The 16,071-nt window shown below is 53.5% G+C and overlaps 1 protein-coding gene across 1 annotated transcript; it reads right to left on the reverse strand.

Moving 5' to 3' along the window:
* Positions 1–3,210: 3,210 nt before the first annotated feature.
* Positions 3,211–15,866, reverse strand: HSP90AB1 (heat shock protein 90 alpha family class B member 1). Its single transcript, XM_075598825.1, has 12 exons — positions 15,715–15,866; positions 12,173–12,322; positions 11,595–11,801; positions 11,191–11,350; positions 10,620–10,753; positions 8,610–8,924; positions 8,276–8,441; positions 7,303–7,493; positions 6,152–6,299; positions 5,641–5,909; positions 5,090–5,423; positions 3,211–4,198 (listed from the first exon to the last, which is right to left on the reverse strand). Exons 2-12 carry the CDS (start codon positions 12,320–12,322, stop codon positions 4,089–4,091), a joined length of 2,184 nt encoding a protein of 727 aa, XP_075454940.1. The 5' UTR covers positions 15,715–15,866; the 3' UTR covers positions 3,211–4,088.
* Between the last annotated feature and the right edge of the window lie 205 nt (positions 15,867–16,071).

The following is a 16,071-nucleotide window of genomic DNA, read 5'->3' on the forward strand; positions in this document are numbered from 1 at the left end:
TATATACTGAGCCATACTACACCTGTACTATATACTGAGCCATACTACACCTGTACTATATACTGAGCCATACTACACCTGTACTATATACTGAGCCATACTACACCTGTATTATATACTGAGCCATACTACACCTGCACTATATACTGAGCCATACTACACCTGTATTATATACTGAGCCATACTACACCTGTACTATATACTGAGCCATACTACACCTGTACTATATACTGAGCCATACTACACCTGTACTATATACTGAGCCATACTACACCTGTATTATATACTGAGCCATACTACACCTTTATTATATACTGAGCCATACTACACCTGTACTATATACTGAGCCATACTACACCTGTACTATATACTGAGCCATACTACACCTGTACTATATACTGAGCCATACTACACCTGTATTATATACTGAGCCATACTACACCTGTACTATATACTGAGCCATACTACACCTGTACTATATACTGAGCCATACTACACCTGTATTATATACTGAGCCCATTAAAGTGACGCTACTTGAAGAACATTTGTTGGAATTATCCTTCTTTCATTGACGTGACAGAAAGAATACAGAACGACCGCAGACGTGGACGTAAAGTGAGACTGTTTGGGGACAGATGGAACCCCTACAGAAAGGAATCGTGGCATCGCAGACGGAGCGATTTGTAGCAGCCGACGGAGCCACGCGGCTGTCTTCAGAAGGCCGGGCACCCCCAGCGGGTAGACACGAGAGCTTCGTTGCGAGTATTAAGGTGCTAGTGAATGTGGGATACTAAGGTGTGATTAGGTCCGACAGTCTTTGTATTCAAGACGGAACCGATCACGCCAGAGAAAAATGCAACATGGACGGTTCCAAGACATGCATTAGGATGTATAGTGCAGGTCAATGTGTATTTACCCCACTTCTCAGAGCTGTGGGTTTCTCCTGGCTCTTCTTCCATGAACACCACTCTTGTTCAGTCTTTTTCTGATAGTTGCCATGAACTCACATTAGCCAAGTTGAGTGGCCGGCGGATCGGACGTTCCTCTGGGGACTTCCTGGAGATATTTTGGCAAGAGCGTGACTGGTCTTCAACTTTCTTCATTTGTAGATCTGTCCGACAGTGGATTGGAGGAACCCCAGATCCTTAGAAATAATCTTCTATCCCTTTCTAGACTTGTGAGCATCAATGACTGCTTTTCTGGGGTTCCAAGATATCTTGAGCAAGGAGACTTGTTTCCACACCCCTGTATGGTAATAAAGGGCAAACGCACAAAGCTTCTGATCTTTATATTAAGGTAAGTTCTCCCAAACTCACCCCTGAAGACCTACCTAAATTATTAAAAACACCCGATTCCAATGATCCATTTAATTGATAAAACCAAGGTTTCCCTTTCCACAGATTACTCTTTCAAAGTCATACATAAATTTTGTTTCAAGACATGAATTGGTTAATATAAACCCTATTCGAGCTTTAAAGAAAAGTCAAGAAAGTCATAATGGAACTTCCGTAATTACCATTGGGGTTCCCAAACCCTCACCCCTACCGTTCTACTCTGGGGGGGATACAAGACGTTACTGCCGGACTAATCAGGGACATCAGGAAGTCAGGTCTTATAATAATGAATAAAAAAAAAACCACAAGCGCAACAGTTTAAACCTTTACACTAGGGTTCCCCGGGCGATCCAGGACCCCTGTACCTTCAAAACAGAAGGTAAGTTCCAGGCCCACCCACAATCAAACCTACCATCCCCAAATCTTATGGGGAAAAAAAGTCTATAGCTCCAGACAAGTTGGTCATGCCCTGTGGCTAGAGGTCGCCAGAGAATGAATTGACTTCCTGTAGCCATCAGAATATCCCACTTTCAGAAACCAGCCGAAGACTTTGCTCATTCACATCACCTCGCCAAAGCCCAGGCCTTCACATCACCTCGCCAAAGCCCAGGCCTTCACATCACCTCGCCAAAGCCCAGGCCTTCACATCACCTCGCCAAAGCCCAGGCCTTCACATCACCTCGCCAAAGCCCAGGCCTTCACATCACCTCGCCAAAGCCCAGGCCTTCACATCACCTCGCCAAAGCCCAGGCCTTCACATCACCTCGCCAAAGCCCAGGCCTTCACATCACCTCGCCAAAGCCCAGGCCTTCACATCACCTCGCCAAAGCCCAGGCCTTCACATCACCTCGCCAAAGCCCAGGCCTTCACATCACCTCGCCAAAGCCCAGGCCTTCACATCACCTCGCCAAAGCCCAGGCCTTCACATCACCTCGCCAAAGCCCAGGCCTTCACATCACCTCGCCAAAGCCCAGGCCTTCACATCACCTCGCCAAAGCCCAGGCCTTCACATCACCTCGCCAAAGCCCAGGCCTTCACATCACCTCGCCAAAGCCCAGGCCTTCACATCACCTCGCCAAAGCCCAGGCCTTCACATCACCTCGCCAAAGCCCAAGCCTTCACATCACATCACATCACCTCACCAAATCCCAAGCCTTCACCTCACCAAATCCCAAGCCTTCACCTCTCCAAAGCCCAGGCCTTCACGTCACCTCACCAAAGCCCAGGCCTTCACGTCACCTCGCCAAAGCCCAGGCCTTCACATCACCTCGCCAAAGCCCAGGTCTTCACATCACCTCGCCAAAGCCCAGGTCTTCACATCACCTCACCAAAGCCCAGGTCTTCACATCACCTCACCAAAGCCCAGGTCTTCACATCACCTCGCCAAAGCCCAGGTCTTCACATCACATCACCTCGCCAAAGCCCAAGCCCTCACATCACATCACCTCGCCAAAGCCCAGGCCTTCACATCACCTCGCCTCAGCCCAGGCCTTCACATCACCAAAGCCCAGGCCTTCACATCACCTCGCCAAAGCCCAGGCCTTCACATCACCTCGCCAAAGCCCAGGCCTTCACATCACCTGTGGGAGTTGAAGCACCGAGCAAGGTTCGCCGTGTATGCGCTATACAAAAACCGAGCTATACGCGGGGCCTATGATGGCGACAGAGATCGCCAAATGTTTCAGACTGGGCGCCGAGGCATTACAGAAACCCAGAGCCCAAACACTTCTAACCAGCGCGAGGAATTACAGAAACCCACACCAAGTTAATAGCTTTATTCTTTGACTTTTATTGTGTCTGAAAATCCCCCCAAACCACCAGCAAGTTAGCGTTGTACCACAGGTCCCAGACGTTAATCAGATACCCCAAACAGGTGGAAAAAGAATTGTTTTTCTTTATTTTTGCATAACATGTCAATTTAACAACCAACAAAAATAATAAAGTTTTGACAAACACAACACCACTCTGAGTGGATTACTGGGGTCATTCTTAAGGGGGGTGCAGGGGCATTGAAGACTTCCTGAGGGGGCAGAGCGAAGATGGACCAGTCTTAACCCCTTCCAAGCTTCAAACAAGGCAGCAGGGGTTACACCTCTTGGTACTCAGGCTCAGCCGGCTTAATATCTGGGCTGTATCCGTGTACCCGAGGGCTGTGGTTGCCGGAGACTCCACACAGAGCAGCAGCTGGGAGCCACGTTACAGGGACACAGCACAGATATGGCAAAGCAAATCGTCTGAACGCCTCGCACGGCGGCACACAGGCAGAATGTTACATCTCCGTGCTCACCAGCTGCGGTCACAAGGCCTGGAAACCCGCGGTAAACCTTTTTATGAAGGATTTCAGGGCACCAATGGGATCACTGCCAATGCAACATTGGAGGCCTTTAACCCCTTCCGTGCTGGAGGTCTGCAGCGAAGCACCCCTGGCACAGAACAGGTTAAACGGTTGTCTGGGTCATCGGGGATCTGGTAATTATACGGCTGCAGTTAGCGAGCTGAGGTTTGACCAAGAGGGTCAGAGAAGGAGGGGTTAAATTAAGTCAGCAGCTGCTTGTCCTGAAGCTTCCAGGAGTTTCCTCTCCGCACCCCACAAACTGCTCCCCCCCAGGACAGGAGGGGAAAGAGAACCCCGATAATGAATGACATTTACAGTCCATAGGATGCGGGTCGGTGTTGGCGACACCGCCCAGGGGATGAGTTGCAGGGACAGGGAGGGGGCAAAGGGAACTGGCCCCAAATGTGAGGGCAGCGTCATTAATCCACTTCCTCCATACGTGACGCATCCTCCTCACCCTCCAGAGGGGGGATATCGTCTGGGACGGAGGGGGATGTTTCTTCCACGGCTGTGTCATCCTCATCAATACCTGTGACGGAGAGAAAAGGGACAGGGTCAGTCTCCGGTGGGACAGGGGTCACCAGGCTGGGCCAACATCCTACCATCCTGAGGCAAAGCAGCAACCTCGGTTTGCAGGAGGTTATACGGTAAGGGGAAGAGGCACAACAATAGGTGAACAGGCGAAGCGATGGCAGAGAGCGTGGAAATCAGGCCCAATAAGAAATGTTTAAAGACCATTAGGACTCAGCGATAAAGTCTACAAGTGGAGGAGGTGGTATTACCACTATACATTTAGTGAGAGGCAGGAAGCTGCCCCCCGCGGTATAGCGAGAGGCAGGAAGCTGCCCGCCCGCGGTATAGCGAGAGGCAGGAAGCTGCCCCCCCCCCGCGGTATAGTAAATAAGCGGGTGAGCAATGTATATTACGAGCTTCCTGTAACATTGGTTCTCACCCCGGCAGCCAGTCAGTGGCCAACCTGCACTTTAATAGTATCTGTACAAAAGGTACATACCCACGGTAACACAGGTATACACTACACGGAGTGGCCGTGTGCGTCATTTACGCAGTGTTAGTTTATGTACATCCTATGTGTAAGCAGCCGCCATTTTAGCGTCCCGAGGACGTACAAAAAAAAGGCTTTCCCAATAGTGGATGAGAAGTTTGTTTGTATGGCGGGGAGGTAAGGGACACGCCCCGAGGGTGTTCAGGGAGCGGCAGGCGTAGCAATGCAATGCCGCCTGTGCAAACATGCTGAACACAACACAGCCAGGAGACCAAGGAGACCTCCCAGCTCACCGGATATACAAACTGGTCTTTGAATGATTGAAATACTGCAGAGCTTGTTCCTTAACCCCCACGCTCTATATTCACCAGGTAACGGGTATCAATACGCCGGGCACGGCGCCCGTTCTGTACTCACCCAGGCCCAGCTTGATCATCCTGTAGATGCGGTTTGAGTGCGTCTGAGGATCGTCCAGCGAGAAGCCGGAGGACAGCAGCGCCGTCTCGAAGAGCAGAACCACCAGGTCCTTCACCGCCTTGTCATTCTTGTCGGACTCGGCCTTCTGCCGCAGGGTCTCCACGATGGGGTGCTCGGGGTTGATCTCTAGGTGCTTCTTTGCCATCATGTAGCCCATGGTGGAGTTGTCCCGCAGGGCCTGGGCCTTCATGATGCGCTCCATGTTGGCCGTCCAGCCGTACGTGCTGGTGACAATGCAACACGGGGACGACACCAGGCGGTTGGACACAGTCACCTGAGGGGGACACAGGAAAGCGGGACGGTGAGTGAACCTTTATTTTACTCTGAATCGGTTTCATTCCCCCAAATTAACACGTGGCAATGTTTAACTGACACGCATCACTTTCTTGGGTGGCATAGAAAGTGAGAATGGGCGCAGGCCACGACTGCAGGCGCTGTTAGGGGGGGGGAATGCCCGATAACCCGTATGGTACAGCCGGGAGCCCCCGTACCTTCTCCACTTTCTTATCCAGGATCTCCTTCATGAGCTTGCACAAGCTCTCAAACTTGGTCTTGTTCTCTTCCATCTGCTTCTTCTCGTCCTCATCCTCCGGCAGCTCCAGCCCTTCCTTGGTGACGGACACCAGTGTCTTCCCGTCAAACTCCTTCAGCTGCTGCACGCAGTATTCGTCGATGGGCTCGGTCATGTACACCACCTCGAAGCCGCGCTTCCTGACGCGCTCCACGAAGGCGGAGTTCGCCACCTGCTCCTTGCTCTCACCTGGGGGCGGGGAGATTACAGGTAAATCCCACAGACTGTACTAACGCGCATTCAGAACGACACGTCTCCCCGCAATACGCCACTCGGGGTCAGCCTAGGAAGCAGCCCCAGCCAGGTGAGGACTTGGGCATTAGTTTGTATTAAGGGCTGACGCTCCCTGTAGTACCAGAATATACGAGCAGGCTCCCACCCCATGGATATAGTATAACGTACAGTATGGGACACAGAACGGGGACACTCACCGGTGATGTAGTAAATGCTTTTCTGGGTCTCCTTCATGCGGGACACGTATTCGGTCAGAGACGCCATCTCGTCGCCGGTCTGGGACGTGTGATAACGGAGCAGCTCGGAAAGTCTCTTCCTGTTGGTAGAGTCCTCGTGGATCCCAAGCTGCGGATCAGAGAGAACAAGGCAACATGTTTAGGATAGATACACACCGATTGTGTCAGGCTACAAGTGTACTTGTATCGCTGGCCCACAAACACACACACTTCAGCTATATACCCACAGTAGCACAAGTCTTCTAGAAGCGAGACCCAGAAGAGATTGGCGCATGCGAGTTTCTGGAGACAACAGGGCGGAAATGCGGACGCACGGTCCCGGGAGAGGAGATTGTTAGCGGAATTAAGGTTGAGGAAAGTGGTCAAAGTTTTGCCCAAATACAGTTTAGACAATGGCAGAAACGCAGAGTTCTAGCGCCAAAGCGGAGCAGCAATGTGAGTGGGAGAGAAACAAGTGGTGGTGAAACACAGGTAAAAGCAGCAAAACCAACGCTAGAGACTTGATATTAAGATCAATTTGTCAAAGGACCGATTACACAAACAAGTGGTCAGTCATAGGACGCTTTATACAACGCGCGGCTTTATACAACGCCCGGGAGGGAGTATGAGGTTCATGAGGAATAATCCCACCACAGGGACGATTTGTTTTTTGGAAGGCAAACAAACGTCCAAACGCTGTGTCATCGGCTCGCGGCGAGTCACATGGGCTTCCGTAGCTGCAAACGTCAACATCTTTCAGCTAGGGATCGGCAGCTTTATCGCCCTGACTACATGCGGTCGCTACAGACTACATTGGGTTGCTTTGCGGCCGCAAGCTGTCGCCAGGACACTAAACTCAGCCTATGGCCGCACTCAGTTCCGGTGACTGCGACATCACGCTGCGGTCAGGGGAAAAATCAAATTGAAGTGACTGCAAGCAACCAAGCTGCCGCGCCGCTCCTACAATAAGCGCACGCGGCTGCGTCAATGTATTTCTTTTGCTGCGACATTGGCACTATAAGCGCGGCGTCACTGGGCATGTCAGGGAGACGCGCTACACCCTGTAACCGGGGAATATAACCAGGCCGGCGAGTATCTGCCCCCAGAGCACCGGTCACCGGGGCAGGCCTCACCTTCAGGTTCTTGGAGAAGGCCTCGTAGAACTTCTTGTAGTTCTCCTTGTCCTCGGACAGCTCGGTGAAGAGCTCCATACACTTCTTGACGATGTTCTTGCGGATCACCTTCAGGATCTTGCTCTGCTGCAGCATCTCTCGGGAGATATTCAGGGGCAGGTCCTCAGAGTCCACCACGCCGCGGATAAAGTCTGAGAAAGACACACACACAGGGGGTTACTGGAGGGGCCAGGACGCACCAGGTACTACCGTGTGCCAATAACACCCATTCACAAGGGAAAGGGTTTATTAGCAGTTATAGCGCCTTCAAGGTTTACCATGTTTAGCAGCCATTAAACAGGCACGTGTCCACAGACCAATTAGAGGTTGGCAAGTGTGGACACAGAAGCCGGTTTTACCAGAAATGGTGCCGTGGCACCCAATGCATTACAGTCCATTAGTATGATAAAGCTGCGAGTTCTGGTGGCTTTGGACACATTTAGGGAGATATCTACAGATGACAGAGATGAATGACACGGTCTGCCACCTCGGAGCTGTAGACGAGCAGCCATTTGGATGGTGGGTGACAATTGCAGGACATGGTAAGGTTTTGGATCTGGAATCAGCAACACCCCCATTTACGAGCCGTGTGCACAGGAAAAAACTTTTGATGGGACATTCAGTAACGGCCGTACTGCTTCCAAAACCCCGAGGAGTCAGGAAGCCCACACGTGTCCCCCTCCACACATCCCAGCGAGGTCAGGAAGCCCACACGCGTCCCCCTCCACACATCCCAGCGAGGTCAGGAAGCCCACACGCGTCCCCCTCCACACATCCCAGCGAGGTCAGGAAGCCCACACGCGTCCCCCTCCACACATCCCAGCGAGGTCAGGAAGCCCACACGTGTCCCCTCCGCACGTCCCAGCGAGGTCAGGAAGCCCACACGTGTCCCCTCCGCACGTCCCAGCGAGGTCAGGAAGGAGCGCGCACTTACTCAGGTACTCCGGGATGAGCTCGTCACAGCTGTCCATGATAAACACCCTGCGGACGTACAGCTTGATGTTATTCTTTTTCTTCTTGTTCTCAAACAGGTCGAAGGGGGCCCGGCGAGGGATGAAGAGCAGGGCGCGGAACTCCAGCTGTCCCTCCACGGAGAAGTGCTGAGAGAAGAGAACACCAGGGGTCACTGGGGTATTAAAAAGGGCACAGACCATGCCAACTGCAGGGAACCCCCTCACCCCCCCATCATAACCCAGGAGAAGCAGGCCCCCCAAACACCAGACCTGCGCACTACGCTGCCATCGTTACACCTATAGAACAGGCGTTACCTTCACGGCGAGATGGTCCTCCCAGTCATTGGTGAGACTCTTGTAGAACTCTCCGTACTCCTCTTGGCTGATGTCGTCTGGGTTGCGTGTCCAGATGGGCTTGGTCTTGTTTAACTCCTCCTGGTCGATGTATTTCTCTTTGATCTTCTTGGTCTTCTTTTTCTTCTCTTTCCCCTCCTCTTCCTCGTCTGAGCCCACATCCTCTATCTTGGGTTTGTCCTCTCCACCTTCCTCCTCTTTCTTCTCTTCCTCCACCTTCTCCTCGTCAGCCTCCGCCTCATCGTCACTGATCTCCTTCTCGCGCTCCTTCTCCAGCTGAGGGGAGGACAAAAGATTCATTGAGCAGAAGAAACATTAGCAGGTACCCCCCTCTACAGCATTTAATGCAGGTACCCCCTTCTACAGCATTTAATGCAGGTACCCCCCTCTACAGCATTTAATGCAGGTACCCCCCTCTACAGCATTTAATGCAGGTACCCCCCTCTACAGCATTTAATGCAGGTACCCCCCTCTACAGCATTTAATGCAGGTACCCCCCTCTACAGCATTTAATGCAGGTACCCCCCTCTACAGCATTTAATGCAGGTACCCCCCTCTACAGCATTTAATGCAGGTACCCCCCTCTACAGCATTTAATGCAGGTACCCCCCTCTACAGCATTTAATGCAGGTACCCCCCTCTACAGCATTTAATGCAGGTACCCCCCTCTACAGCATTTAATGCAGGTACCCCCCTCTACAGCATTTAATGCAGGTACCCCCCTCTACAGCATTTAATGCAGGTACCCCCCTCTACAGCATTTAATGCAGTTACCCCCCTCTACAGCATTTAATGCAGTTACCCCCCTCTACAGCATTTAATGCAGTTACCCCCCTCTACAGCATTTAATGCAGTTACCCCCCTCTACAGCATTTAATGCAGTTACCCCCCTCTACAGCATTTAATGCAGTTACCCCCTTCTACAGCATTTAATGCGGGTACCCCCCTCTACAGCATTTAATGCGGGTACCCCTTTCTACAGCATTTAATGCGGGTACCCCCCCTCTACAGCATTTAATGGTGGCACCCCCTTCTACAGCATTTAATGCTGGTACCCCCTTCATCAAGTCTATGCAAGAATTAGAGCTGCCAGAAGGAGGGGGGGGGGGGGGGGGGGCAATGACATTAGTCAACCCCAGCACAATTAGACTATCCTTTATTCACCAGTCACTCAGAAGACAGCCGGCAGGGTGTGTGGGTGTTGGAAGGCAGCCGGCAGGGTGTGTGGGTGTTGGAAGGCAGCCGGCAGGGTGTGTGGGTGTTGGAAGGCAGCCGGCAGGGTGTGTGGGTGTTGGAAGGCAGCCGGCAGGGTGTGTGGGTGTTGGAAGGCAGCCGGCAGGGTGTGTGGGTGTTGGAAGGCAGCCGGCAGGGTGTGTGGGTGTTGGAAGGCAGCCGGCAGGGTGTGTGGGTGTTGGAAGGCAGCCGGCAGGGTGTGTGGGTGTTGGAAGGCAGCCGGCAGGGTGTGTGGGTGTTGGAAGGCAGCCGGCAGGGTGTGTGGGTGTTGGAAGGCAGCCGGCAGGGTGTGTGGGTGTTGGAAGGCAGCCGGCAGGGTGTGTGGGTGTTGGAAGGCAGCCGGCAGGGTGTGTGGGTGTTGGAAGGCAGCCGGCAGGGTGTGTGGGTGTTGGAAGGCAGCCGGCAGGGTGTGTGGGTGTTGGAAGGCAGCCGGCAGGGTGTGTGGGTGTTGGAAGGCAGCCGGCAGGGTGTGTGGGTGTTGGAAGGCAGCCGGCAGGGTGTGTGGGTGTTGGAAGGCAGCCTGCAGGGTGTTGGAAGGCAGCCTGCACACCCCACACAGGGACATTTTGCGCATCTTAAGGGAATTACAAAACGTTTGTCAGTGGAGAAAGATCTCACGGGTCACACGTTTCGGAAGTGCCACCTGTACAGTGAGCAGGGTGGGTCACTGTGCCATCTCCCCCCACACACACCATGGCACGATACACCACCCCCCTGCAGCGAGAGGCCCGTACTTACATAGAGGGTGATTGGGTACCCGATGAACTGGGAGTGTTTCTTCACCACCTCCTTGACACGCTTCTCCTCCAAGTACTCGCTCTGGTCCTCCTTGAGGTGGAGGATGACCCGTGTGCCGCGGCCAATGGGCTCACCTGCGAGGGACAGGAGGGCAGGAGTAAGGACGCAGCCAGGAGAGGGCGTTAGAGGGCAGAGTGCCTGCTGCCATGGATCAGGACTGGAACAGTAGGGGAGGATTGTGGCGCTCTTACAGCCAACTATACACTAAATATAACATGACACGGATTTCCTGGGAAGCCGCCACGGACCTAGTCCTGTTCCTCCTGCGGGGGACATTGGACATGGTTGTGTATAGGCTTTAGCTCAGCAGACCACACTGCTATACCCGTTTAGGGACAATCTATAAGCCAGTGTGTAAGGAAGACCAGGCCCCTTTGCAGTACAGCACAAAGAAACCTTTCAACTTTAACCCCCCCGGTGCGTTATTACTCGGTTTCCTTGTGCACGGAGAGTCGGGGCCTCTGTAGGATGAATAGGTTAGTAAGAGAATGGAGCGGTATCTGGCACTCACCAGTGTCAACCTTGACGGTGAAGGAACCGCCGGCAGAGGACTCCCAGGCATACTGCTCGTCATCGTTGTGTTTGGTGATCACCACAACCTTCTCTGCCACCAGGTAAGCGGAGTAGAAGCCCACACCAAACTGACCGATCATGGAGATGTCTGCACCGGCCTGCCAGGAGGAGAGAGAGAGTGAGCAACTGGGAAGGAACAAAGTCCACATTATGTGTACGATGTACAATGCAGGAGAAGGCCCCACTGACGCCTTCCAAACCCGACCGGCACGTGCCAGTAATGCAGGTTTATTTAAGCGGCTGCCCACTGTGGTGGACAACGTCACTAGGCTGGTCAGTAGCCAGGCGGTAGCATGGACAGCTCCGGCAGCCCTTGCACTGCGGGTGTCGGGAGGGTGTTACCTGCAGGGCCTCCATGAAAGCCTTGGTTCCAGACTTGGCGATGGTTCCCAAGTTGTTGATGAGGTCAGCCTTGGTCATGCCGATGCCGGTGTCTATCAAGGTCAGCGTGCGCTCCAGGCGGTTGGGGATGACGTCGATCTTCAGCTCCTTGCCGCCGTCCATCTTGGTGGGGTCAGTGAGGCTCTCGTAGCGGATCTTATCCAGGGCCTGAAACAGATCGGGTCTGAGATTCTGCACCAAATAGCTCGCCTCGCGGTCAAACCAGCAGTCTATAGCCAAGGTGGCCAAAGTCCAGTACTCAGGGGTCAGGATATCCGTTATTCTATGTCCTTTGCCTCACACTTTGCGATGCACAGGACGCCCCTTTAATCTATGCATTAGGGCATTAGATTTCCCCCGCTCACAATGATACCTTTGTTACAGGTTAGGAAACAGTGTGCAACAACTGGCTAAGAAAGTGTGGGCATGATTCAGGGCTGTGCCATGTTCCTGCCAATCACATGGGGCAGGATTCAGGGCGTGTGGTTATTGAGCGGGCACTTGCCCGCGGGGCAGAGCAGTCGCTCGCTGGCACTCACGTCAGAGGCGTTGGAGATTAACTCTCGCAGGAAGATTTCCTTGTTGGAGTAGAAGGTGTTGATGATCAGGGACATGAGCTGTGCAATCTCAGCCTGGAAGGCGAAGGTTTCCACCTCTTCCTCCCCCCCATGGTGAACTTCCTCTGGCATCTAGGGAACGAGAACAGGACCGAGTTATATACCAGGCAGCCTTCTGGCATTAAATATCACAGCGGTATCAGGCGCGGTACGGGGCACATGGGAACTGGGGCAGACATGAAACAGCCCCTGCACAGGGAGATAAAGTGACTGTCACCAAGGTCACAAGGAGCAGACAGCGGGAACTGAATATCCCCCATTCACACCATCTTTACGCACCGAGACGCTCCTTCAGCGCTGCAATTAACACAACATACACAGGCATCAGTGTGTAACAAGCACGCGGATACAATATCTAGTGTGAGATGAAAGCAAAGTACTGCGAGTGCTTCACCCGGCCGCCTCCTACTACATAACCCCCAAACACCGGAGGGGCCAGTGACATTGCACGTGTACCACCACGTGTGCGGTATTAGAGACAGTCGCCATTACAGGGGATCCAATCAGTATAGGGCAGGGAATTGGTTTCTTTGGCAATTTAATGTTTGCACAGCACTGAAGTGAAATGTTGGACTACAGCCCAATGAAAACCGCTGTACGCATTGTGTATAGGGGCAGCGCTCCCATCAGCGCAGAGCACCCTCTGCATATAGGGGCAGTGCTTCCATCAGCGCAGAGCACACTGTGTATATAGGGGCAGCGCTCCCATCAGCGCAGAGCACCCTCTGCATATAGGGGCAGTGCTTCCATCAGCGCAGAGCACACTGTGTATATAGGGGCAGTGCATCCATCAGCGCAGAGAACCCTGTGCATATAGGGGCAGTGCTTCCATCAGCGCAGAGCACACCGTGTATATAGGGGCAGTGCTCCCATCAGCGCAGAGCACCCTGTGCATATAGGGGCAGTGCTCCCATCAGCGCATAGCACCCTGTGCATATGGGGGCAGTGCAGAGCACACTATATATAGGGGCAGTGCTCCCATCAGTGCAGAGAACACTATATAGGGGCAGTGCTCCCATCAGTGCAGAGCACACGGTATATAGATGATCAACCCCACATCTCACTGTAACCCCACACTAGTGACATCACAGCGAGCAAGTACACAGGAACTTTGCAGCATCATTTAATTGGCAATTTGTATTAATTTAAGCATTTAAACAAACGCAGAGCAATATAAAACGCAGGCAGTTAGAGATGGCTGTTATTAGAACTATTACTCTGCGCAATGCATGGGATTACTGCAGCTTTTCCAACACGCTTCTCACAAGCAGTCCGTGCACGCCAAGCACACGGAGATCCGCGCATAGATCCATGCGCATAAATCCATGCATGTCCTGAGCGCAGGAAGAGCTAGGGCGGGACGCAGGAACACTGCCCGGCGGCTCTAGTCTCAGGGCCCAGGCCTGGCATTACTCAGCATTTAATCCCTGCTGCAATGTTACACACCACGGTGACTGGCAACATCACGTGACATTACCCGGGGCACACGGAAGGGCTGGCGTGTCTGAACAATGATCCAGAGCGCTGCGGATTTTGTAACAAAGCAGAAATGCATGAGCCAGACAACATGGCTACCAACAAACGTGGTCTTTATCAAGTGACACGGCACGGTCAGGAGCACTGACGGAGCGTGGATTACTCAGACAGGCACAGCACGGGTAACTACGCATGACGTGTAAATCCTGGACGCAGTATGTCAACGGGAACAGCACGGGTAACTACGCATGACGTGTAAACCCTGTGCGCAGCATGACGTGTAAACCCTGAGCGCAGCATGTTACCGGTGTTTGTTTCTGAACAAGACACACACACACACACGTTAGTAAGAGTGTCAGCTCCTCGGCTCAATGTGCCCGGTGACGCCACTGCGGAGGGCTCTCCCCGCCCGCAGTTTGGTCCCCAGCGGGTTTCCGTTGGGCCGGAAGTGACGCGCAACAAGATGGCGACACGTAGGAAGCCGGCCTCGCAAACCACGTGCGCCCCACCCTGGAGGATCACGTGACGGAGATCTAGAAGCTTCCCCCCCGGGGGCGGGGCCTGAAGCACGCGGGGGGCGGGGCCAAGTGCAGGGGCCTGCACCGCAATGACACAGGAGACGCTGCGATGCTCTGCAGGTCCCCCCACCCCACACGGGAGACGCTGCGATGCTCTGCAGGTCCCCCCACCCCACACGGGAGACGCTGCGATGCTCTGCAGGTCCCCCCACCCCACACGGGAGACGCTGCAATGCTCTGCAGGTCCCCCCACCCCACACACCTGGGAGCGAGCAACAGAGGCTTTTAATCCAAAATCCCATACTCCCCCCCCCTCTCCGTGGTGAACACGGCATAGAGAGGGAAGACCTGGTGTAACAGCAGCACCAGTACATACAGACCCCTATACCCCCCCCCCCCAACACGGGGGAGGGGGGGGGGGCATATTACAGATCCCTATTTTACACAATAAACCCCATCACCCTACAAGCCAGAGACCCCAAAACAGCCCCATCTCACCCATAGTAACAGCCCCATCTCTACAGCGAGATCCTCCCCATACTATGGGGAGAAGCTCACTGTATAGGGGGGCTGTTACTATTGGGGTCTCGCTGTATAGAGGGGGCAGTGTTACCATGGGGGTCTCACTATAGGGGGCTGTGTTACTGAGACCCCCATAGAAAAACAGCGAGACCCTCCCCATAGTAACAGCCCCTCTATACAGCAAGATCCTCCCAAGACCCCCATAGTAACACAGCCCCCTACACAGCGAGACCCTCCACACATAGTAACACAGCCCTATACAGCGAGACCCTCCCCATAGTAACACAGCCCCCTATACAGCGAGACCCCTCCCCATAGTAACACAGCCCCCTATACAGCGAGACCCCTCCCCATAGTAACACAGCCCCCTATACAGCGAGACCCCTCCCCATAGTAACACAGCCCCCTATACAGCGAGACCCCTCCCCGTAGTAACACAGCCCCCTATACAGCGAGACCCCTCCCCGTAGTAACACAGCCCCCTATACAGCGAGACCCCTCCCCGTAGTAACACAGCCCCCTATACAGCGAGACCCCTCCCCGTAGTAACACAGCCCCCTATACAGCGAGACCCCTCCCCGTAGTAACACAGCCCCCTATACAGCGAGACCCCTCCCCGTAGTAACACAGCCCCCTATACAGCGAGACCCCTCCCCGTAGTAACACAGCCCCCTATACAGCGAGACCCCTCCCCGTAGTAACACAGCCCCCTATACAGCGAGACCCTCCCCGTAGTAACACAGCCCCCTATACAGCGAGACCCTCCCCATAGTAACACAGCCCCCTATACAGCGAGACCCTCCCCATAGTAACAGCCCCCTATACAGCGAGACCCTCCCCATAGTAACACAGCCCCCTATACAGCGAGACCCTCCCCATAGTAACAGCCCTCCTTTATACTGTGAGCACCCCCCCATAGTAACACGACCCCCTCACTATACACAGTACCTTGGCTGCTCGGTGTTAGTGGGTCCGGTGCTGGGTTCGGAGCGGGGTCCGGTGCTGGGTCCGGTCCGTGAGTTCCCGGAGCTGCTGAATGAAGAGGAGATTGTCACTGGGACCGGCCCTTATATAGCAGGGCGGAGCACCGCGGAGAGATCACTGCGCCGCACTGTCTGTGTGTGTGTGTCCGGGACTATATACTGACTGTATATACTGTGTGACAGACTATATACTGGATGTATACTGTGTGTGAGAGACTATATACTGTGTATACTGTGTGTGAGAGACTATATACTGTGTATACTGTGTGTGAGAGACTATACTGTGTGTATACTGTGTGTGAGACTATATATTGTGTATACT

The sequence above is a fragment of the Ascaphus truei genome, chromosome 4 (genome assembly GCF_040206685.1).
Source record: "Ascaphus truei isolate aAscTru1 chromosome 4, aAscTru1.hap1, whole genome shotgun sequence".
NCBI lineage: Eukaryota > Metazoa > Chordata > Amphibia > Anura > Ascaphidae > Ascaphus > Ascaphus truei.